Consider the following 24713-nt stretch of genomic DNA (forward strand, 5'->3'; position numbering starts at 1 on the left):
CACGGTGGGGTGGGGGAGGCTCCCGGATGTTTTGGGGAGGGGGGCTCGTCTCTTGATTTCCAGTTGTTTGCTTTGCCTCTGCTCCCCCTGCCCTTGCCTTACCAAAGAAAAAAAAAACAACCAAACCAAAACCCCAACCAGCTCAAAACAAAACCAAACCCAGCACCCATCTCTCCTACTGCCCAGTGCCTCTCCTTCCTCCTGAATTCGCCAGGACACACTATTCGCCGTTCAGCGCGGAGCGATGTAGGCAGGCAGTTTTCATTTTTGATCACAAGGAAACGATAAAATACAGAGACCCCATCTATCTGTCGCTCTCCCTCTGCTCTGCGCTGTATGTGTGTGTCTGCTGTGCCCAGAGATCTTATCGCCGCCTGTGAAGAAATCTTAAATATAAACCCATACACGGATTTCATCTCTAGGATTAATTGTTCATAAAAGGCTCAAAAATGCAATTTTCACTGCAGTAAAAAAACCCAGCTAGTTTAAACGCTCCCCGACACCCTCCTATTCGTCTTTCCATGGGCAAATGCACGCTGTATGAGGCAAATACAACAGACCAGCCTTTCTTATATAATGCACGGAGTGAAACCCTGCCTGCGATTTTTGCATCGTCCCCTCGGTATTATTGTTGTTGCTTCACGTCTGCAGCAGAAAAATCTCTGTAGAGCGAATCAAGCAAAGTACCTCGGTCCCAGCTTCGGTGGAGAGAGGGGCCGGAGGGAGGGGGAGGCGAAAGTTGGGCAAAGAGGGAGGGGGGGGAGAAGAGGAGTGTAAAACCACGAATAATACCATTTCCCCCCATTTTCTTCCCTCTCTGTGTTAGGGGCAACAGGATGGAAACCAGCAATCTGTGCAGCCAGAGAAGGTCGGCTGGGTGCGGAAATTTTGCGGGAAAGGAATTTTTAGGGAAATCTGGAAAAACCGTTATGTGGTTTTGAAGGGAGATCAGCTTTACATCTCGGAGAAGGAGGTAGGATCGGTTTCATTTTCCTTTCCCATCCCCCCTTCCTTCCCTTTGCATATGAAAAGCACACGCCGAGCAGCCCCAGCCTTTCTCCAGAGCCCCTGCCCAGCCATCGCCCCTCCATCACCTCAGCCTGGGTTGAGGAGGTTTCTCGGGGGCTTCTCTTCCCCCCCCCGAGTCGGAACCGGCAAAGCCTGGCCTGTGTCGGTGTGTCAGCTCTAACAGCGACTCTCCCAGACAGCTCTGGCTGGGAGACATTTTCCCAGTGCTGGACACATGAAAGGATTCACTTAGCGAGAGTTAAAACCCTCATCCTTCTTGCCGCCGCGGCGAAACGGCAATGCCAGCTTCCTTCTGTGCCTGTCCTCTGTCATTAAGTTCGACAGTGGTCTTGTTCCCAGCTGCTGCATGGCTCGATTTTGAAAGAACTGTAAAACAGCGGGAATCGACCCATTTACGGGTCCCTTCATCTCTTATAGCCCCCCCCACCGCCCCGAACCACCCCACCAAGAGGACAACGGGGAAATTTAACCACGGATTCAACATCTTGTTGCAAATCGTGCCCCCTCTCTTCCCCCTCATCTCCGCTCAACAGCGGCTGGGCTTTGGGGTTTAATGTAGTGTTTTCATTAGACTTAATTGGATGTGACGATCAGGCTGAGCGTTGCAGGCTGTGGCAGGCTGGGATCCGGCTGTCCTTGCACAGCCTCCCCTCTTAGTTTTTATCTTGATAAATTCATCAGGAAGAACTCCCCAGGCAAGAGCACTCTTCCCTCTGATTACCCTTTAAAAAACTCATCGCCAGCACTAGTGAGAGTTGTGCCCACAAGAAGAGGCACAGGGGCTGTTTGGAGTCGGGCTGGTGTTAGGACAGGGCATTTGGGGTAAAAATCCAGCTCTGGGTCTCGGTGGGTTTCCTCCCCTAAGGGGAGGTTATTCCCTGACGGGCATTGCAGGGCCGTCTGTTGTTCAGATGCATGCCTACCTGGCCCAGCTTTATCTGGAGAGATAATAGGGTCCAAAGCGCCAAGCGTAATTTGATTTAGAGGCTAATTGAATCACGGGGCATGGCAAAGCGCAGATGGATCAGGGGTTATTAGAACACAGAAATAGCCTAAAAGTGGACTGAAAGCCCAGGTCACACTTCGCTATCTGTTGGCATTTCACAGCTCGCTCCCATTGATCTCTTGGCTGCTCCAGAACCGGAGAGAGAGACGGGTGTGGGGAACAAATGTTGTCTGCAGGCTGGGGGTTCGGTGCCTCGGAAGTGCTGAGGTAAAAAGAGCTAATAAGAGAAAGATTAGAGACTGTAGACAACACTACTGGTAAACTCTACATACACTAAACCTGTGATGAATCTATAGATACATTTATGGATGGGAAAAGTTAGATGGAAAGATGGATGCGAGAGGTCCACAGCGAGTGGTACAAATCTCCTTTGATTTGTGGTCCTTCCAAATTTTCCGGCAGTAACGCAGACTGTATAGTGTGTATTTCTCAACAGCAGGCCTGCTTGTCTTGCATGACTCTTACAAGCAGCTCACATGCCTCTGGGGCCACAGATCAGAGTTTAGAAACTGCTAGACAGACAGATTACATGGCTGGAAGGATTTTACCTGCTGCCTCGTGTTCTACCGGTCTGGGTCAATGGCTCTTCTGTACCGGGGCCCCAATTGAAGGCAGCACTGAAGCACGTGCTTGAGCAGAACCATATACTTAAGCCTGGTTAACGGGGATCAAACTGGAGCTTGTACTTTTTGAGCCAAGATCTGGAAGAGAAGTAACCATGACCAAGTCCAAATGCTAGGGGAGCTGCCTGCTGGGATCAGACTGCATCGGCTGTGCTGACACAGTTGGAACTGCTGGGAAGGGATTGGGAATAGGCTGACTCTGTAACGGTAAATTCACTGCAGGTTGAGCAGATGCTTAATGGCGTTAGCAGGATGCTTTATGGTCCTTCAGGTAGGTGTGAAGGTGCAGTTATCAGTGATGAGGCTGAATAATACTGTCATTCATAGCTGAGTTAGCAGGGAGGTCGTGTCTGTGGTTTTGGGGGAACCTAGAGACAGACACAGGAACTGTTCAGGGTCCCTCTCACCACCATCCAGTGGGGGAAGGAGTCCTATGGGTGGGTAGAAGGAGAAACTTGGCCCTGCTGAAGGAAAGGCAGAACAAGGCGGACGGGACTGTCACCGCAGCGTCTCCAGAGCTGCCTGGTTTGGAGGATCCTCCCGGACCCTCCGTCTGCAGCCCAGACCTGCACAGCGGCTGTCCGGGACAGCAATGCCATGCTGTGTGGCACAATACACTCCCTTCAGCAGTGTCGGAACCCTCCCTTTGATGGGAAGTTCTCTGGATCTTGCCTGGGAAAACAAAGAGCGTTTGCCAAAATCCTGGCCACCCTGAAGTCACCAGCTGGACTGCCACTGGCTGCAGTACCACGGGGACGTCCTGGACACCCAGCGCTGCCGGGTGGGTGGTTATGTCTCTCTCCAGTACCTCAACTGTCTGAACCCTGGAGAATAAACTGACAGCAAAGGCTCTACTTGGCTAAGGAACAGGAAAGCCTGCACAAGCCAAAATGTATTCATACAGGAATCAACACCAGTGAAGATGTGCAGGGAAAAGACGTCTGTCTGTCCGTCCCTCCCTCCCAAATACATCCAGGCAGCTACCGCTCAGATATCTGTGTGCTCTGACCCCAGAAGAGGGACCAGGCTGGCTGAGGGGCCATGCGGGCGCTAGTTCTGAACAAGGAGCATTTGTGTTTGTTTCAGGGAGCGTGCATGTATTTCTTTACGGCGGAAAAACCCCCTAGTGCATGTGCAACTGAAGCAGCACTGTGGCTCTATGTGTATGAATATGTGCATGAAAGACCATAAATAACACGCAGCAGTGACTGCCTATGTCTTTATATGGAAGAATCGGTGGTTGTGTAGAAATGTGGTTGCTGCCTGCACGTGCACTGAAGTGACTCTGTGTGCCCGCGGGACTGAAGAATACGCCTGTCTCACCGGGTCCCGCATCTCCGGGAATCTCAATATACGAAGCCCGTGGTACGTGGCACTGCCTGTCTGGGTGAGCAAGCTTGTGTGCACGCGTGTGGATGGCGGGCACACGTTTGGTGTGACTGCCCGTCGCTGTGCATTGCCAGGACTTTCTGTTCAAAGACAGGCGGGTCTTTGAACACATGGCGCGGGTTTGTGGTATTCCTTAGCAAAGCCAGGCCTTCACATACCAACAAGAACTGAGGTCTGCCCTGGGGAGGCCCGTAGCCATCACTCCCTCCTGTCCACAGGTCTTAACGCGTGTTTCAGAGCTCTGCTCCCGGAGCACAAGGCTCCCTCGGCACGCTCGCTTTCCTGGCAGCAGGTGCCTGCAGCTTCCGCAAATAGCTTAATAAATTGGGATTTGTCAAGCAGAACAGGACGGAGCCTCTTTTGTGTTTTTCACACATCAAATTATGCCCAGTGGAGAAAATGGAGCCACTGCTGGGTTGTGGTGATGAGCTGTTTGAGAGGCTCTTCGCTGCTCTGGAGAAAGGCCTCTCCACTTCTGAATCCCTGCCACCGCCGGTGTGGCTGATGGGGCAGGCACTGGATGCAGCCAGAGAGAGAATTAAATAATGGAGACCCTGAGGAGACGTGAATAGAAAACACTAGTGGAAATGGCCACTAGGCAGGTTGAATCTCAGCCCGATTTCTGCAGTGATGGGAGAGGAGACTCAATTGTCCGTTTCTGCAAAAGATCAAAGCCCTCCTCTGCTATAAATTATTTTTGCTCCATCAAAGCCATCGGAGCAATGTGGATCTGGTGGATGGAGCTTACAAGTTAACTCTCATATTAACCTTGGTGTTTCTTGTCAGGTTCTTTTAAGCTCAGCAGCCGCTCGAGAACAGAAGGCAGGTTGTTTAGCGGCTAAAGCAGGACTCCCGGCCTCTCCCTGTCAGCTCAGAGCACAGCAGAAGAAGGGGTTAAGTACGAGGACTCCTGGATGCTGTCCTCACTCTGCCACGCACTCACTAAATGAATTCAAACCAGACATTTATTTACTTTTGCCTGAATTTCTCCATCTGGAAAGCAGGGCTAATAATACTCATCTCCCTAAGGCACGAGGTACCTAGGAAGGGGGGGAGTTGTGTGTCACACACGGTGGGATCCCTTGGGAAAGATGTCAGCTCAGGGCAGGTAGTGATGTTGCACAAAGACAACTGCTGGGAGCTGAGCACCAGTCTGATATCTGGAAGGGCTGAAGGTTTCCAAAAGGCTAACTGTCACAGGCAGAGTCAGGCTACCAAAATCCCATCAATATCCACACTGATTCCTTCTGGGAATCTGTGTGCTTTTTCAGTTGCCTACCTAGGACCTGGGCTTGCAGGTTAGAGGCTAGCCCTGATTTCTTTATTTTAGGAGAAGATGTGAACGCCTGATGGAAGCCTGGGCTTTCTCCCCGGCAGAGGAAATATATTTTATCAGACCAGCTGATGTGCCTGGAAAATGCAAACAGAGCTTTTGAGTTATTAGGGCATCGACCTTGGGAAGCTGTGAAATCTGCTCTAACACCTAGAACCGGTTGCTCTTCCAACCATGCATCAAAATGGTAGCTGAGGCTTTCAGAGCTTGTTCAGCCAGGGGCTCTGAGCCTGCACAGCGATCTGTACCCCTGCTGCAAGCCGAACTCTGTGAACTTACGCAAAAACCCCCTTCATTATTTAGCATTTGGTCATCAGCCAAAAAAAGCATTCAGGGCAGAAACACGCAAGACAAGAAGTGCTGAAGTGAGCTCAGCTCTGCTAAGCAAAAGAACACCTTCTTAGCAGCATTTTTGCATTCTTTCCCCTCGCTCTCCTCCACACCAGTTCCCTCCCCCCCTCCCTGCAAATTTCTGGTAATTGTTCTCTTGTTTCTAGCACAGCTTTGTTATTGCTCTGCACTTGGGAATAGCAGTCCGACTAACCCAGACACAGCTGGGCTCCTACCACTTCCTCTCAGGAAGCCCAGGGCTGTCCAGACAGCATGAACGGACTCTGTGATGACGAGATGTTAATGAGGAAATGCTTCTCTGGGCTTCCTTAAGCCTTTTCTTGTTTGCTACCAAAAGCATCGACTCAATTAGCACAAGAGCACTTGAAAAGTAGTCTGTTCTCGCTCCTCATTTGTTACAGCACCAGCAAACACTGCACAACGCTCTCGCTGCCTGGAAGGGGTGCGTGCGTGCGCGTGTGTACACGTTCGAAGTGGTGTCTAGAGTTCACATACATGGTTCATGCGTGTGATGGAGCCTGCAAAGTGCTTGTGGTGTTTCTGTGCATGGGCCGTTCACGCACTTGGTACTGTGACGGCACTTCATGCTCTGCCTTCGCACCTGGCGGATGCCTCTGTGTCTGGGGTGGCCACGTTCTCTGGCTCTGTGTCACATCTGCGGTTGGTAGGTCAGGGAAATCTGTCGGGGTCCGTCGCGTTCAAGGTGCACAAGGGGTTAATCAGAGCTGTGCAATTGCATACGTGTTTACAGATAGTAGTGCTAAGTGAGAGCTTGGTGTTTAAACCCTCGGCGTTCGGCTACACAAGAATGGTCTGTGACTGCATGGCTGGGACCTGCTGCCCCTTCTATACCTCTCCTGCTCTTGCTCTTTTAAGTCGTCTTTTTCCCTTCTACCTTCCTTCTGCTCGGCCAAGCTCTGTTCTACGCTTTGCAGAGCAAGGTAAAAAGTTTCAGCCAAGTGTCTTTTCTGTCTCAATGAAACCGTCCTGCACAACCAGGGAGAGGGTCAAAGAACACCTAGGCAGAAACACCACGCAGCCTGAGTCCCTTTCCCTGCAAGGGAGGCAGCTTGTGAGATGAGGCAGCACGGCCTTGGGATTCCAGTGCAGCACTGGGATGCAAAAGAGCTGGTTCCAGCACAGGGCTCCTTCTTCAGGGCCCGGCTGACTCTGAGAGACCTGTGTTCCTGGTAGCCTTGGCTGGTGACTCTTTGGGGCAAGGGACTGGAGTAGATAGATAGAGCAACTTTCTGCTGCTATCCCCTCGTTAGCTGAGGGCAGCCATCTGGACGTGAAAAGGCCTGGAAGGTCATGTCCATGCCCTTGAGCTACCGAGTTCACGGTGCAGCCTCCCGCTCAGGATGCAGGTGTGCAGATGGGGAGGCAGTCCCTTGGAGTGCTGCCATTTCTGTTCTACCGAGGTCCGGAGGCCCTGGCCGAAACCAGGGTCCTGCTGCGCCGGTGCCTGCACAAACACGCTATCTGTATCCCTGTCTTCTCTCCACACGTGCACTTTAACTGGTACTAAAGAAGGAAAAAGTGGACCATCTGCAGTGTCCCACTCTATATGGGCCATTTACCCGGCGTCCACAGGTTTTTGCAGGGCTCTGTTACTGTAATACCTGAAACTCTCCCGATGCTCTCTGTGTTTTTTCTAGTTCCTTTGCGGAGCGGAATCGCACGGCTACCTCCCTTGTGCAGCCAGGGAACTGAGAACAAGGAGCCGGTGACAGGACGGGACATTAAACTCATGTGCCCCCCGTCACCTGCCAGTCCCCTCACCAGTGCCGCTTCCCGGCACTGCCAGAGCCGGTGTTGCACACATGCGTGGATGCCTATCTTAGTGACAGCCTGATTTTAGCTAAGCTCTGCAGAAATTTCTGTCCCTTGCTAGATGGTAGAGCTGCTTGGCTTGAGGAAGTGAAACTTTGATCTCAGCTCGAGAGGGGAATATGCTGGCTGATGCTGTCCCCGAGACCGCCCATGTTTGGATATTCAGCTTCACCGAGAATCTGTAGGTTTCTTGTTACACCCTGAGCCACATTATGACCTCTTGAATGTCTCGTGGATATGTTACACTTGGTGTCTTGTGATTTTCTGTACCTTCCGCATTTACTTTGAGCATGTCACATCCCAACAGGGAACAGCTCAGGCCAATCTCCACCGAACAAATCTAAGGAAACCCGCAGAACTTTGCCTGGTGACTGAGTGACTGCCCTGCCACTTCGCTCATGGTTCGGCCCCAAAACACAGCCCTGATCTGAATCAAGGAGGTTCAGAGTTCTTGCAGGTGACAGCTTGATGAGGGAGGAAAATTTAACTCTGTCAGCAACACACCCAAGGGGCAGTTAATTTAAAGCACATTAGGGATCCTCCCGTTACCAGAATGCAGTGAAGGAGCATTCACACAGGAGAAAACAGACCTTTGGAAGCATGACTAGCTGCAAGGTTAGAAATAAGCCCTACAATCCTTCGAGAGAAGGTACTTTGGGTACCATGGATGATGTTCCGACCCACTACGTGTCCACAGGATCGCCATGTCCCATGGGCACAGGGAGTGTCATCGTGGCTGGTGTCCCTTTGGGCTGGCCCTGCTGGGGCAGCAGCTGCGGGGGCGAGGCGTGCGAGGAATGCAGCTCCCCTCCTTGAACTTTAGCAACACGCCAGCAATGTCAGCCTCAGCACATCTCGCCGCTGACTGCGGGCCCGGATTAGCCGGCGGCTGCGTGGCTGTCTGGAGCGTAGCTACACCCCAAGCAGTGCCCGCTGCCACTGGGGGTGCAGGGACTGTCTGGCTCCAGGGTCTAACGTACCCTGCTTTAGGGACCTGGCTTTGTCTTAGGTGATGGGGGACACTTTGGGTTCCTTCTCTGCGCCTCACTTTCCCTTCCCCTCGCCTGGCCTACCTGGAGTGTGGAAGCATTTCTGGGAGCGTGGGGAGGAGCCAGGCTGAACCCCAGGGCAAGAAATTGTTCTGTCTGCCTAGAGCAGGTACAACACGGATGGCAAAGCCAGCAGAGAGCCATGGCAGCAACTGCTGGGATTTACCTTAATCCTTTCAATCCAGAGCTTCCCTGCAGGGCAAGGAGTGCAGGACCTACCTGCCCATGAGGCTCTGAGATCCATCAGCTCGCTGCATGCCAGGCACTCAGCAGCTGTGAGGAAGGAAAGACCTGCTGGCCACCTCCCAGCTAGGAATGATTTTGCCAAAATCAACCATCCAGGCCTCTCCCTTCCTTGCACATTAAGCCAAGAGGTCCCCGATTCCTCCCCGCCTCCAACTATGGTGTGGGATACTTTAAGAAAGGCTAGTGAATGCAGCAGGATCCAAAAAATACCCACATCTGCAGAGCTCCAGCTGCTTCACAGGCCAGTGTGCAAACCCGTGCAGTGGTCATGAGAGGATACGCTGCCCCAGGCAGGGAAGCTTTTCCTTAGCTCTCTAAAAGGAGCTGTAGAAAAGAGGAACTGTCAGGCCCTGGAGAGCCTGTTTAAGCCATCTTCCCTGCAAGAGACAAACTGGGGATGGGGAACCAGACTGAGGATTGTTCAGAGGAGAGGCTCAGCCTTTCCCAGAAGTCAGACTTTTTCTTAAAGAGTTTTAAGTTTGGCATCTGAGACTAAGAAGCACTCCTCACTTTCAAAAATCTGTGTTCAATCTATATTCAGCAAAGGAGAAGAAAACAAACAAGCAAACATAATGGTCATAGTAAATCTGCATCGGTAGGATTAGCTCCTCAGACACACAGCACCCTGGGTGCGTGACGAGCTGTGGTAGGTCACCCTGACATAAATGAAGATCGATGCTGCTGTGCTGTCCCTGCGATTCCCTTTACAAACCACACTGGGTGACAGAGAAATCGCGCTTCATTCCCTCCTCCTAAGAAGGGACACCTGAGGCTACTTCCTCCCAACGGTCTCCAAAATGTTATCCAAAGACCTGTGCGTTGCCTGGGTGCTGGGAGCACATCAAGCCAAATTCTCTGCTGGTGAAACCTCACAGGTTTTATTTGCATGGCTCCAATCTCACTGCAAATGTGGAGGAGAGCAGACACCCTGCAGGTTTGCCACCCACCTCCTATCGATGTAGGTGATCGGGATTTAGGCTTTGCTGACTATGTGGTTCCAGGAGCTTTGTGGGTCTTTAGGGGTTGCTTTTTTCTTTTTTTTTTTACAGAGGACAGGGGGTATGACTATCCTCGGCCTCTGAGCACTCATCCTCTCCTGCCTATGAGGTTGCTCTGTTCTGTAATTCATGCCCACCACCTCCCTCTTTTTGGCCTCAGTAGCCTCCCACAAAGGACAAAAGAACTGGCTGGTATTTTTGAAGTTTGCCTTTCACCTTCCTTCTCTCTAGTTTCACCGCTCACACACTGAACGCTCTGTTACTTTGCTGCTTGCTTCTCTGCCTGCGTGTCTCAGTGCGGGAGAGAGGGGGGACATCAGTTGGCAATGCCCCTTGTGAGACAAGACTGCCGTGCTCCCCGTGCCCCGTGAAATCCCTGCCACTGCATCACCGCAACGGAGCCCATTTCAGGCTGACGCTGAGACCTCTTCCCACCGCAAAGACAGAACAAAGCCACGCTCAAATGACTAAATTACAGCCCCATTCACTTTACGGCCTCATTATACTACCAAGGCTGTGTACAAGAGGGAATCAATTCAAAGTGAGCGCAAACCTGCCCTTCTCCCTGTGCTGCAGCGCTGGCTGAAGGGCAGACATATCCTTGGGCACCTGACTCACTCTGGCCCACATCCTTAATGGTAGCCACGGTAGCCACACGTGCATCCACCCCCACAAAATACCTGGAGGGGGGCTGAACCTGCACACCTTGTCCAAAACTTAGAAATGGGACCCCAACATCATCCTTTTAATGCAAATAGATGTTGCTTATTCTCAGTTCTTAAGCATATTATAACTGGTCTACACACACACACACACGGCACTGTGGTGGAAGTGATATTACTGTCTGTGCAGCCGGGTCTCTTCTGCGTGTCATGTAGGCATACGCGGTGTTAGAGCCCTGGCACTCGTCAGTCCAAGTCTTTTAAAGGACACGCTACACCTGAAGGGTGTTTATCTGAACCAATTACACCGGTTACGTCCTTTCTGCAGCCTTCTGTAGATATTCCTAGAGGCAAGATTTGAGTCCCAGCTCCCATGAGTTCACAGCGCAGGCTCTGCATGTCTGAGAAAGGAGGCAAGGGCTGGGGAAGTCCTAGTGACCTACATGAGCAAACATCTGGAGTAAGGACTCCTCCGCCACCGCTGTGTCACAGCTGGGGGCTCAGAGGGGATCGGCTTTTCCTGCTGCAAATGAGTAGGGCTGAATTCAGCCAAGATTCTTGGAAAGAGGTGGATTGTAGGACAGTACTGGGAAGAGATAAAAGCCGATTAGAGATGCACAGGAGGATATATAGATAGACATTATCTGCGACAGACATTTCCATATCGGTTCATAATAGCCCATACATGCTGGCCATTGTTATGGGCAGAAATAAGCAATAGCTTCAAGAATAGCTGTCTACAGTGTCTGCCTCCTAGTTCTTGAAAACAAACTCAGGGGACAGAAGGAAAAGGGATCGAGGGGGAATTGCCGTCGTTATGCAAGGCCAGATGGTCAGTTTATCTGTGTCTCTGGTTAGAAAGCTGGTTACAGCCTCTTTGTTTAAATTCTATTGAAAAAATCCTGGGGAATTCCTTCAGTGCTTCCCAAAACTAGAGAGGAAACATATTAAATGGGGTGGAGTCCTTTCAAAAATCCAAGAGATATGGCTTCACCACCGTCTGCCTTTCCAACACCTGTGTTACTCAAACTCTGCCGCAGATCCCAGCCTGCAATGACCCCGGTTGGAGTCGGATTAAGCAGACTGACACGGATTTGAGCCTGCGACGGTTCAGTCCTTAGCAGACATGCAAAACCAAGTTCTCTCCCCATCCCAGTTACCCACATTCCTCATGTTTAGCATGGAAAGAGTAGAGCTGCCCTGCTGTAGGAGTGGGATGTGAGGGTAGCGCATCAAAGATAGCACTGAAGAGGAAAGCCGTACAAAATGAAGGGGGGACAGGCAGAAGACGGTCTGTGCCTTCTCTTCTGTGCTCCAAGTGTCCCCCGAGTGACAGCACCTTCAGGTCAGGGGCTGACTGTCAGAGGACAGCATCAAGACCCAGGCTTCCTCCCCAGCTCAGCCACAGCCTTCGTGACCCTGTGCAAGTCACATCTTTAATTTAAGCCTCTACGATATTTATCTATAGCTGCGTGTCTGCCACACCATGGCTAATACAGAAAGCGTTGGGGAATAGGCCTGGAAAAAGTGAGATCTTGTAAAAGCTGCAAAGTGGCCACTGGATGACTCTTTAAAGGACAACCAAGAAGTGCTTCTGTCAGCGAAGGCCAAGCCTTAGCACTCCCTTCCTTCTCAAAAACCTTCCCCGAATCCTCTGGCTGCCGAAGGTCTCTGGGGGCCTGGCCAGCCACCCGGCAGTGAAAGCCTGGCAAGCGGATGCCAAAACAAAATCCATGATGTGGGCAGAGACTGGTGCCTGGGTGAGTTCTGCCCATGGCCCCTTTGCAAGGGATGAGGCTCAGCAGCGAGGGAGAGCAGCACACGCATCGTGTCAGTAATCTGGGACTGCATGTGCTTCATCCACCCCCCAAATCAGCTGTCAGCACAGGCTTCAGTAATACCACCAGGTTAAAAATAGGAAGTGCTAATCTTTATCCCTCAAACTTTTGTTACACTGTCTCCAGAAAAGCAACAAGCGCTAATATGATTGCCCCTTTTAATCAGCAGATGAAAGTCTACCTCGTCCCAGCATCTCCTACCTCTGCACAAACCTCCTCCTAGCAGACAGGGTCCTCTTCTTGCTCCTGGAGTAAATCCTATTTATTTGGAGGGTCCAGAAACATAAACACTGTGTTTGATCACACCTGCATGTTAGTTCTGCCTAGCCCCAGTAACTTTGAGGGTGGGAGAGGCAGTTCAGTCCCGAAGGAATCCATAGCAAAGCAGGAATTAACCTAGGAGACTGTGATTTTCAAGTTATCCTTCTAAATATGTCCCCCTCGTTCCAGAAGAGACTCGAGTCAAAACTATCGTGTTGAAAATCTCTGCTTCTCCCTGCCAAAACCAAGTGTAGCACGGCCCAGCTAACAGTGTTATTACTGCATTTGTGCCTTAAGGTGGAAGACTCTCGCACAACGTTTCAGTGACCACGTCACACGCCAAAGGCTCCGGCACACATTCTGTACATTCAAACCCCCATGCAGACAGCAGCTCCAGCCAGGCGCCCCCCTGCCTTGGAGCAGCAGCCCTGTTACTGCCTCTCTGTCTGACATCCGCAAGACTGTAATTTTATTTTTGTTTCGCAGGTAAAAGATGAAAAAAACATACAGGAAATGTTTGACCTGAGTGATTATGAGAAATGCGAAGAGCTCAGGAAGTCCAAAAGCAGAAGCAAAAAGAACCACAGCAAATTTACCCTCGCTCACTCCCGACAGCCTGGAAACACGGTACGCTTTGCTCTCAAGCATGCGGTCAGCCCCAGAAAGCCATCGGCTCTTGGTGCAGGCCAGGCTGCCCCTCAGTGACCTGCTCCAGGCCCCAGGGCTTGACACAGTAACTGGGGGGCGAAACTGGGTAGGCTGAGTTGGGTAGGAGCCTGGACTGTGTCTCGTGCTTTAAAATATAAAAATGTCCATTTACCACGTCAGGATTGATAGCAAGAGTGAGAGATGGAGAGAGAAGCAGGGTTTCTGCTGGGAGAGGACTCGGGCCTCTGCTGCACCAAGTAAATATGACTAAGCACTTAGCTCTGGATCTGTACTCTGACTTTCGGAAAGGAAGGTATCAGAACATTTGCCAGGGGCAAGGACAAAGCCATTTTACTGCCGCCGCCCCTGGCAGCTGAGGTTTAGCTGAACGCACTTGTTTATTCACAGGGGGAGGCAGGGAAGGGAGGGATGCTAATGGTCCTTAGCTTTGCTGCCCAAATCTGGGCAGCATCAAAAGAGCTGCACGGGATTTTGTCCCAGGCGTACTTTCTGCCCAGAGGAAAGCTAAAAAGTGCCAGAATGGGGGCACTGCTACCTAGGAGCAGGACTTCCCGTGAGGTCTCAGCTGCCCCTGCAAAAAGAGAGCCAGTCTCCAACTACAAGCCGTCTCTGGCATGCACCCACCCACAGCCACACACGCGAGCTGGATTTACACTGTTTGTTCTGACTTGTTTCAGCAGATCAAGCTTGCCCACCCCACACTTTGATAAGGGTTGTGTAACACCATGAAATGCAAAAAGGGAAGGGGAAAATGGAAAGCGGCTGTGCTGTCCCCAAGCGCCCGGAGCAATGGAGAGAATTGAACAAAACATTGTGGAGGCTAAAACTCATTTCTACTGAGTATCTAACTTAAAAAAACCCCCTAAGGATCCTGGATCCCCTGTACACGCTGCATTTTCAGAACTGCTCTGCCCTCGGTGTGCATCTGACATCAAAGTATGGAAAATCCGGCTCCTTCTGTGGGTACCTACTGTAGCTGCTTGTCTAACAGACTCTGTCAAAGTCTGAGGTGGCAACAGATAAATCGCATGTGAGCAGCAGATGCACAGAAAGGCTGCATCATCGTTTGATGAGGGCAAAATCTAGGATGGTGTGTGGGAAGGCAAAGAGGGGGAAGGAGGAACTGCAGCCACGAGGGGAGTAAATATGGTACACAGCTTTTGGTCTGAAAAGCTGGGTACTGTGAGGAATCATGGTCTGCTTTGCAAAGGGCTGCCAAGAAGCAGAGAGGCCGGGCGCAGTGTGTGGCAGACCAGTGCCGTTTTGCAGGGCTGGAGGATCAGGTCTGCTTTGCATTTTCCCATTAGGGCAAGCCAGCTGTAAAGGCTGTGTTGCTTTTCTGTGGGCAGGGACAGTGTGAAAGCATCTCTGTATGAGTTTAGTCACTGGCACTGACCTGAATTCCCTCTTTTGTAGGCACCAAATCTGATCTTCCTGGCTGTGAGTCCAGAGGAGAAAGAGTCCTGGATTAATGCCCTCAACTCTGCAATCACACGTGCTAAAAACCGCATCTTAGATGAGGTGAGCAGGACTCTGAGGGCTGGACCCAGGCTCCATTGTCTCAACTTTAATCTTGGGTGAAGATTTTAGACTGCTGGAGACAGCACCACCTCCTATCCTCTCCATTTCCCCTTTAAAAGGAGTGCAGAGCCACTGGTTTTTTATGGACTGCACTCAAACACAGACACCAACACCTATAGAGTGGGCTCTCCTGAAGGTCTGGGATAGTTCGATCATCCCAGCCTCAGGATTAATGTGCAGCGCTGGTTGCAAAGTGACGGCAAGGGGCAGCTGCCGAGGGCCTGTCACACCCGGCCGCAGTGAGATGCCTTCGCTTTGGAGCCCAGCCTTGCCTCGCACAGGGACGGTGGGACAATGTTTGGAATGGTTTCCCAGGGCTTTGGAGAGTCTTTCCTCCCTGCTCCTGGACAATCATGCAGCGTGCTCATGTTTGCAAAGGAGCTTTAAGTAGCGGAACTGAATTAAGGAATTAACTGAAAACCAATATAGTCCCATGCTATCTTCAGAGCACCCTAATAGCATGGCACCATCTGTCAACCCACCGCAGTCCATCTTCATCCTGCCTACCCCTCCCCTCTCAGTCGCTGTCTCCAAGAGACAGGCCCATTTCCACTGCTTGGGCTGAAGGAAGGGGACTTACTGGGCATTTAAACTTTACAGATCCTTTCCTACTGTTCAAGGCTCAAACCAGGAAGGTTTAATCCTGCCTTCTCAGCACAGCATGGCATATGTATTTCTGCCAGGACAGGTCAGGCTCTCCGTTTAGTAAGGAGGGGCAACCAGGGAGATGAGGCATCAGTGCACTGTGGGGCAGCAATAGGAGGACCCTGGAACAGTATAGCCCTGCCTAGTCGAGAACATGTCCACACAAAGTGTAACTAGTATAGCTCCTACCGCTTCGAAAGCGGCAGCATCATTGCTGCATGAAACTCCCAAAGTCACTACCACAATTACGCAAAGCAGCTTCTACTAGAAAAAAGAACAAAGCAACATCAGTTCGGCCTCCTCCTGCAGACAAAGCGTACGCTTACAACCACAGCCGAGCTGACGGAGGCCAGGTTTAGATCGGTATGAGCATTCCCACATAGTTTATTCCAGTGTGACTGATAACTAACCTTGAGAAGGCTGTGCCCCTCGCTACCAGGGCTGCAGTTTGAAAGAGCATTTCAACGCTGTCTCACATTAATGCTTCATGACAACTCTTCTTGAGTTTAGATCTGTCTCAGATCTATCTCATCCACATTCAACTTACCGCAATACAGGCGGCCCACTGCCGTGACGCTGTTTGTTCTCTTGGATGGCAACACAAAACCCTGTAGTGAAGGAAAACGAAGGTCAGGCCATAGGAGAAGCTGTAGAGCAGAAAGCAGCATAGCAAGCAATGGTATAGATTGCTTCAAGGAGAGCCTGTTGCTGAAATCTTGACAAGCAGATTCAACAGATAATTGTCAGGAATGACTTCAGCAGATCTGATCCCATCAAGGCACAGAGGGGAGAGGCTAGGGAAACACTCTAAGACTCTTAGAAGGTTGGATTCCCACACCCCATTCCCTGCTGGCTCTCCCTGCAAATCTCCTTCCAGGAGAACGTGCATCCTTGTAAACACAGAGATCAGTGAGTCCCACCTACAAGTCTCGGACCAGTGATGGCCCTTGGGACCAGTATGCTGTCGACACTGCACAGGCAGGTTTTACAAACCTCTCAGTTCCAGGTGTGCCTGGGCACACACAGAAGGATCCTGGCCCAGAGCTATGTGGGAGAAGCTCACCCTCAGCACATGGCCAGGTCACAACAGAAAAGGAATCCTGCAGGAATAAATGGTTAATGGTATAAATGGAATAAATGGTCTGCTGCAGTGCATCTGGCTGATTACAGCTACAGAAACAAGGAATGGCTCATATTTCCTATGCTCCTGGACATTCACTAGCCTTTGTCACCCCTTTAGGTTACTGTCGAAGAGGACAGCTACCTCGCCCACCCAACACGTGACAGAGCAAAAATACAGCACTCCCGACGCCCTCCAACGCGGGGACATTTGATGGCTGTGGTACGTATAACAAATTCCAGATACCTGTTTTGGTAAAGTTCCCTTGTAACTATTGCATTTGGAAGTAGGTACAAGAAGACCCGGTGTTTGAGCTCTGGCCTGAACTGAAAATTGTCGTAAGACCCAGGGCTGTCCTGGGCCATCAAATCTCGTCCTCGGTTCTCGTAGACCGTTGCATTGTGCAAACCCTTTTGCAAAGCGGTAGCTTGCCATCACTGACACCCATTTTCCTGATGCTGAAAATGAAATGATCCTTCAGGTTCCTGATGGAGAAGAGTCACACAGCTGGGGAACTCCATCATGGGCTAGCGCAGATGGCTTGTCCAAGGCTGTTCACCTGATCTGCATCTCAGCTACGAACCCAGCACACCTGGGGCTCTGTCACTAGGTCACACTTGCTGTTTCTCCTCGTCCCGGTGCAGGTGACACATATCTTAGGTATAAGAGACACTCAGAAGTAGTGTGCAGCCACGTCTGTTCCTGTGATAACACGGCTCTTCTTTATCTGCTTCTTCAGGCATCTACCTCAACCTCTGATGGCATGCTGACACTCGACCTGATCCAGGAGGAAGACGCCTCTCCAGAGGATCACAGCACCTGTGAAGAGAGTTTCCGGGTGGATCTGGATAAGTCAGTGGCACATCTTACTGCTGGACGGCGCCGGTCGGATTCAGAGAACGTCAAGTCATCAGAGAAAGGCCGGACTGGGAGCCTCCCGAGACGGGAGGTGACCTCATGGGACAGATCTGGGCAGCGCAATGACTCCTTTGACAAAGGGACCATGTACACACCGCAGGTCCCCAAAAAGCTCTCGCACTCAGAAAAAAATAAATGTGCCTCCATGGAAGAAATTCTGTCTCGACAGGACTCTTCCACGCACCGGGCGGTGCTGAGGAGAGGGCTGGAGGCTCAGTTTGCCTCAGCAGAACCAGAGCAGCTGTCCCGGATACAAGAACTGGTTGCACTGAAACTGGAAAAAACTCAGGAACTGCTGACAGAGGTGAAGGGCTACGGGGAAGGCAAGAGAAAGACCAAGGATTCCAACACCAGCACCAGCACCACCACCTCTTCTTCCTCATCATCTTCCAAGTCGGACTCTGAAAGGATCCTGCAGGAATCTGAGAGGTTGCTGGGGGAGGCTTCCTCCACCTGGAGCCAAGCCAAGAGGGTGTTGCAGGAGATCAAAGAGTTGAGGGACCTGTACAAACAGTTTGAACTGCAGCAGTCGGACTCAAAACCCAAACAGAGCTCACAGTCTCAGTACAGGAAGAGCATGATGTGAAGGCAAGCCTTGGGATTGGGAGGGAGGGACAGGGGAGGGCGGCCATTTGGTCTTTTTTTTGAATTATTATTATTTACAGTGTTCAAAAGAGTGAAAGGTGCCTGTTCTCACCCAGTTTTGCTTCTCAAAGCTTGAACCCTTCCTTTCCTCCATCACATCCCCTGATGAAACAAGCCTGTGTTCCAATAAATTCAGTTACCGTTTATACCTCCTTTTTTAAAGAGCACCCTTTGCACCGCAGGCCCCCGACTTCTGTCATGCTTGGAGGATGCAAGAAAATGCCCCTGCATGCCTGGAGCAGCACGTGCATAACAATGGGTACAGATGCTCTTGCGCTGTATAAGCCCTGGCTTTGCTGCTCTAACGTCTGAGCTGTATCCTGCGTTACAGCTCCGTGATCAAGAGTCTCGTCTTGTTCCCTCACTGTCCTCTTGGAAATAAATGACAAAAAAAAGGTGTCCGTCCCAGCCAATGCTTGGAAGTCCCCACTATCCAGGAACTGTCTTGACGATGCTCGGAAGTTCAGGCTGACCTCAAGTTTTACGCGAGTCATCAGAGGCACTCGCTGGACTGCAGCTAGCGGGGTTCTCTCCTGGCACGGGTCCCTTTTGTGAACTCCTGGGGTCGGCAGCTGTTATTCTTGTGGTACATATACAGCCCTCCAGAGGAGGGCAACAGGTATGCAATCTGTGTTCAAACTAATCCTGTCTGTCCGTTGATGCTTTACAGAACCCCCTTGGCCCTGTGCAATGGGAGTTAGCAGCTATATGTCTTCCTTTCTGTGCAAATAGAGGATCAAAGCCTTGAATCTAACAGACAGCCCATATGGGTTGGGGGGGGGGTAAGTTTTCTGGCTTTTCCATTTTCATTTCATTTTTTTTTTCCTTTTCTTTGAGCTAAGGGGAAATGGAAAAATCAGGGTTGTGTACAGGCGGCAGCTGGAAACCAAGAGCCAAAAGTAGTTTGGTAGGTTTGATTCTGCTCTCTCATGCATGCGCGGGCTTGGTTTCTGCCAGTCGGACTGCAACAGATAGTCCTTGTTGCTCCCCTAAGATCAGAATCAGGCCTACTGAAATGAAAGCTGAGCCTGTAAGAGAGCTCAAATACCCTCATCTTGGTGATGCCAAGCACTTTGCTAAATAGGTGGCTCAGTTTTCATGCCTTTAAGCAGAAAGACAAGAAAGGAGATGTCTCACAGGGCTTAAAGTACACCAATGTGGTAACATCCAACTGTTACTTCTTTTAAAAAGGAAACCGAATTCCCTTACCTACATTGCAAATAATCCATGAAAATATTAAAACCAACAGAGTTCTTTCCTGGTTGCAGTTGGTGTTGTCTAATTTCTTTTAAGGGCTGATCTCCCTTGGAAAGGAGATTGGTTACTTTCAGTTGTGTCTGGTCAGCTTTACTATGCAGGCTCATGTTGCTGATGTATAGTTGCCAGTGCTGCAAAGAAAGCATTTCTGTGTTTTTTTTTAATTACTCCCTCTCCCACTTTCCTGTTAGAATTACTGGTAGAATTATTACTGTTGGCACTAGGTTCCTGAAGATCTTATGATTTACAAACTTCAGATCTGGCCCTTGCAGCAACCTTTTACTTGTCCCTGGCTCTAGCGCAGCTCCTTGCCCGCTCTTGAAGGACAGTTTTGAAAAGGCATCATGAATTCACCTAAGCTCTTGTCACAGAGCCGCATGCTCCAACTGTCCAGGGGTATACATGCCACTCTTCCAGCATTTTTGTTCTTCTCAATATTTTTCTTACCTTTTCTATCACTTGAAGGATCTGTTTGGATGCGTCAGAGGAAAAAACATAATCCCTGAAAGAAATTAAAAAAGAATGCATGTGAGCCACTCTGATAAAACCCTTCCCATTCAGCTCTTTGATTGAGAGAACAAGAAAAATATGCAAATATTTTCCAGATGTGACATTCGGCATTAAGATTAGCCTTGTTTTCAAAATAAGAAAGCTAGTCTAAAAACCTGGAGGTTTGAGTTGCCCTCGATTGGGATGGATGTGTGTTGTGACTGGCCCCCTGGACTGATGTCAAAATGTGAGCAGGACAATACGCCTGATCCTGACTGTACCGGGGTCATTAAACACTCGTTCTTAAGCAAGTCTTTCTTAAGCAACAAGGTAATAGAAAAATTGGCTGCTTAACAGGGGCAAAACAGTACTAGAGGCAGGGATGAAACAGTGAGCAGTCACCCAAAACAGGTGACTTTTTTTTGTTAGACAGGTAACCAAGGGCATCTTTATTTCACTGCTGCCTCCACAAGATGATGGAACTGAATCACATCTGCTAAGCCCCGGGTGTCTGGACAGACCGTTGCCATCTTTAGGTCTCCGCTGTCCAGAGGAAAGGGATGGATTACACGCTTGTCAGAGCTGGGCAGAAATACAGAACAATTTCTGCTCTTCAGACCAACCTGTGCAAGCTTTTGTATCTGGTAGCTAGAACAAGAGTTGGAGGAAATGACGGAGCTGACTTAGGAACACAAGATCCCAGAGCTGATCCATCCATCAGCTTCTCCCTCCCATCCCTCCACCTCAGCTCATCACTGCCGAGTAGGATCTTGTGAAGATTTACTACTTCCAAAATTGATTGGAAACCTTCTGTCAGAATATGTTCCCTGTTAGAAAGCATCATTTCTGATGGGGCCCAGGGAAAAGGCATAACTTAGGAAGAAAAAAAACCCTGAGTTTTCAGAGTAGAAAATGTATATTTTTCACTTGGGAATATTTTTGTATTATACAAAATATGAATTTTTCCTTAAAAATCTCTCCAAGTCAAAATAAAACATTTTGTTTTACCAACTGCCCCCCTTCAAGAAGCCTGACATTTTTTTTCCACAGGCAATTTTTACATTGTTTTCATTCAAAACAAAATTAAACTCAAATTGTGGAATTCCTCACAAGGCAGAAATGCCAGGCTCCAGCCGGGTCTGATGACCGAGCTGTGAAAACTTCAACCCTGGGCTCAGCCTCCGTCCTGCTGAGCCCCGTGTGTTACTGGGTCACGGCTGAGGGACCCCCTCCTGTGCCAGAGCCGGAGTAGAGGGTTCTGTGTGTTATTGGCTGCTTCACAAAAATATCTATAAACTCATTCTGACATTAGGAGCCTCTGACTGTAGACATTGCACAAATTGAAAGGATCAAAGTATCCCTCTCCCCTTCTCCCACATGGGCTATGATTCTGCCCTCTTTTTGTTCTTTTTTTTTTTAATTTATTTTAAATTTTGCAAAGTTCTCCCCTCTGTCAATCCCGCTTCTGGGATAAGAGACAAAAAGCCAATTATGAGCAAGAATGGCATGTGTATGGAAAACATGCCAGTCACGTTAGTGCTGCTGTTTCTTCCCTTCTTGAGCACAGCTTCCCGAGTGGAGAACCGACGGACGGGAAGCTGTGGCCGGGACTGCTGGAGGGGAACCTTCCCGAGGGCAGGGAGAAGTGGGCTGAGCCCGTTTCCTCCCACCCAGCGGGTGCAGTTCATTGACAGATCACCGTTAGCGACAGTTTATTTAGCCCTACAAACAGCTAAGGAAGGCACTGAACACAGCGATTCTCACCCTTATTTTCTCTAACTGAACCATATTTGAAAGGACTCCTTAGAAATTTTGCTGTTTTTTCAAAAAACCCTACAAACTGCAATAATAAAACCGATACAGCCGCAATTGCAGCGATTCTCTGTAGTCTCTTCTCAGCACGCCTACTCCGAGGAAGCTGTTCACACCAGGGAGGGTGGGCTGCAGTGGGAATCTCCTTCCAGCCCAGCTCGCTCCTGCCCCGGGGGGTCCTTGCACCAGGGGATGGGGAGGAACTTGTGATGCTGCGATGAAAAGGGATCTTCCTTGTAAATGGATTTGCAGTCCGTGTACTGTAAGGTCCCCGAGTCATGGAAGGAAGGGAAGTGGCAAATTCAAATTGCTGCTGGAACCTTTGAAATGGATTCCAGCAGATTTTTTGGAGAGTTGTGAGGGTTCAGGAGCCTGCTTCAGTTTTCTCACGCAAGCCACACAAACGGAAAGCACACCCAAATACTGAAGTGCTCCACAACAGCCGAGAACGAGGGTTTGCTCTTCTCTAAGGCCCGGCCTGTGGCTGCCTCGTCCCCAGTGCCTCGGACAACTCAGATGGTCCCAAGGCAGCAATTCACCTTCACTTCCACCACAGCCCAGAAAATCAAGGACAGAAAATTCGAGCTTCAGTCCAGCAGGCCAACAGGAAGACTGCGCTTCGCAACCTGAGACAACCTGCCAGTCATCCCCAAGACACGAAGCTCAAGTGCTGCGGTGGTAAACTCAGCTTCCAAACTCTGTGGGAACATTGCTGTTCTTGTCAAAAAGCCCCTCAGAATTGCTCTCGGCACTGGGCAGCAACTTTTCAGGAAGATCAGATGTTAACATGTGAATAAAACAAAGTTGAAAATGAAGAGTTTCTTTATACCTGGTCTCTACACAACAGGATGAAGGGCAGAGTCCACCTGGAAGCTAGGAGGTTTTGTATTTTGCTTTCATGCTTACCTGGTGCTTAAACCTTTCCCTCCTGTAGCCTTTCCTCTTGCTGCACCTGCCCTGGCCTCTCCACAGAGGAACTGAACCCTGGATGGCCGTGTCTGCCTGCGCCCACGGGCACCCTTCACCGGGCTGTACACGGCTCTCAGCAGGTGGCTGTGCCGAGAATAAATCAGTAGGCACGGTGGCTCTGCAGGCACACCCCGTGCGAGCGTGTGCCTGGGATGCTTCACAGCATAGCAAGGAAAAATTTGCAAGGGGAACGAGCAGCGTCAAAGGCGAGCAAATCATTTTTATAAAAGCAGTTCAAGAATTTGAAGAGCGAGATCCCTTTCTGCTTCATGCACCACATGCCTGAGCCTGGAGGGAATCTCAAAGCTGAAGAAAGCCTGTCCTCCAAGGACTGCACTTGACACGACCCCACGAAGGGCAGGCAGATGGCCCCGGCCATGCTGAGCACAGCACCGCAGCAGCCACGGGAGCTGCCAGGCTGGGTCTCGAGGGAACAAGCACCTGTGATAGGGAGGGGGGGTCAGGGCTTAGCGACCCGGTCTGTTTGCAGCACCCATGTTCGGTATCATTGAAAGGACGAGAATGAAAAGCCTCAATTCCCTGTATATTGAGGAGTTGACACATAAATCAGAGCGAGCTGAATGCCTGAAGTAGTTGGTGCAAGAACAGCTATAAACGTAAAACAGGAATTGGTATAGAAGTGCTGACTGTGGTTTGACTTCTGTGTGTGCCTGGGGGCGGCGGGGGCTGCGCTGTCTGCCTAAAACAGAAGTCAGGGATTAAGGTGTTGAGCCGTGTAAAGAATTGAAACTCCCTTTCACAAAGGAAATTTCCAGACTGCTTCTATTCCAGAAAATCATTCCCAGCTTCTCCTTCAGGGACATTTCCAAAAGCCTTTCATTTTGATTTCTGACTTTCTTCCCTTTCAGCTGTCACCTGCAGTATTATGCAAAGGTTTACAATGAAAAACATTAACAATGAAATGGCAAAGCTACGCGGAGCCCTGAGCACTTCAGCGGTCTCAGAACTGCTCCCTTCCTCCTCCTCAGTCTTCCCCTGTGAAATCCACCATCTGAGCAGCACATCTGGGTCTCGGAGGAACCCTCGGTTCTTGTGGAACTGGTCCCCTGAACCACCTCCCAGAGGCTTTGGTGAAAAGGAAGGTGACTGCCTGTTTGCTCCTCTCCTCCACGCTCTCCATCATTTCTATCTCAGTTAACGTTTGCAGTTGAGCAGCTCCTGGTTTCCAAAGCTCCTCCGGTCTCGTTCTCTGCTCAGAAGGGTGATGGGAGAGCAGGAACTGTGTGATTAACCGGTTCACGCAACTGCAAGACGCTTGTTGAGGTCAGGTTTCGTTGAACAGCCCTTACGACCCCTACACACACACACGACCTTACCCTGCTCTCATCGCTGAGGTATCTGTCTGGCATCAGCCAAACAGACAGAGCAAGGTTTTGCTGTGCGGGGAGACGGGCAGGTCCCAGAGGCGAGTGGTCGTACCCACTGCTCCGCAGCCCAACACACTGCTGGGTTAGGCGGGTCCCAGGCCCAGGGCAGTTTAGAGACACACAGGGCTAGTGTAGAGAAACAACTGGAACACTAGACATGCTGCCTGGGACGGAGCCACAGGACCTTCACTATCTGCCAGTTCAGAGGGCACCTAGATGACGAAAGCTGGACATCCCTGGCATCAATGCTGTCGTTGTGTGCAGTGTTTAAGTGTTCAGGGTCTAGAGAAAGAGTGGAGGATTCTTCAGTAGAGCAGCAACTTCATTTTGGCTTTGTGCCTGGGGGTTTCACTTAGCAGGAGCACAGTACGGAGTGGAAGCTGTTCCCTGAAGCATCCCTGTCACATACTTGGTTCTCAGGTGTTAAAACTTTGAGCATTATTTAAGACTTTTGCTAAATCCCCCTCCCCAAATCCTTCTTTCTGCATAGCTGTAATGTACCAAGGAACCTGCCCTTGATCCGGCTGTGGAATATTTTCAAATTTAAAATTTGAAAGCTTGTACCTGCTTACCCGCTTTTTCAATAGGAAACAACTTTCCTT

General features: G+C 50.2%; 1 protein-coding gene across 1 annotated transcript; it reads left to right on the forward strand.

Annotated features, from left to right (window-relative positions):
- Nucleotides 1-107: 107 nt before the first annotated feature.
- PLEKHO1 (pleckstrin homology domain containing, family O member 1) lies at nt 108-18344 on the forward strand (the record flags this gene model as incomplete). The annotated part of the gene is made up of 6 exons (XM_009698777.1): nt 108-131; nt 825-973; nt 13105-13245; nt 14704-14808; nt 16754-16855; nt 17373-18344. Coding segments are annotated over 6 exons (1286 nt in total), but the record flags the coding sequence as incomplete, so codon positions are not given.
- Between the last annotated feature and the right edge of the window lie 6369 nt (nt 18345-24713).

This window comes from Cariama cristata, unplaced genomic scaffold (assembly GCF_000690535.1).
Source record: "Cariama cristata isolate BGI_N322 unplaced genomic scaffold, ASM69053v1 scaffold28254, whole genome shotgun sequence".
Lineage (NCBI taxonomy): Eukaryota > Metazoa > Chordata > Aves > Cariamiformes > Cariamidae > Cariama > Cariama cristata.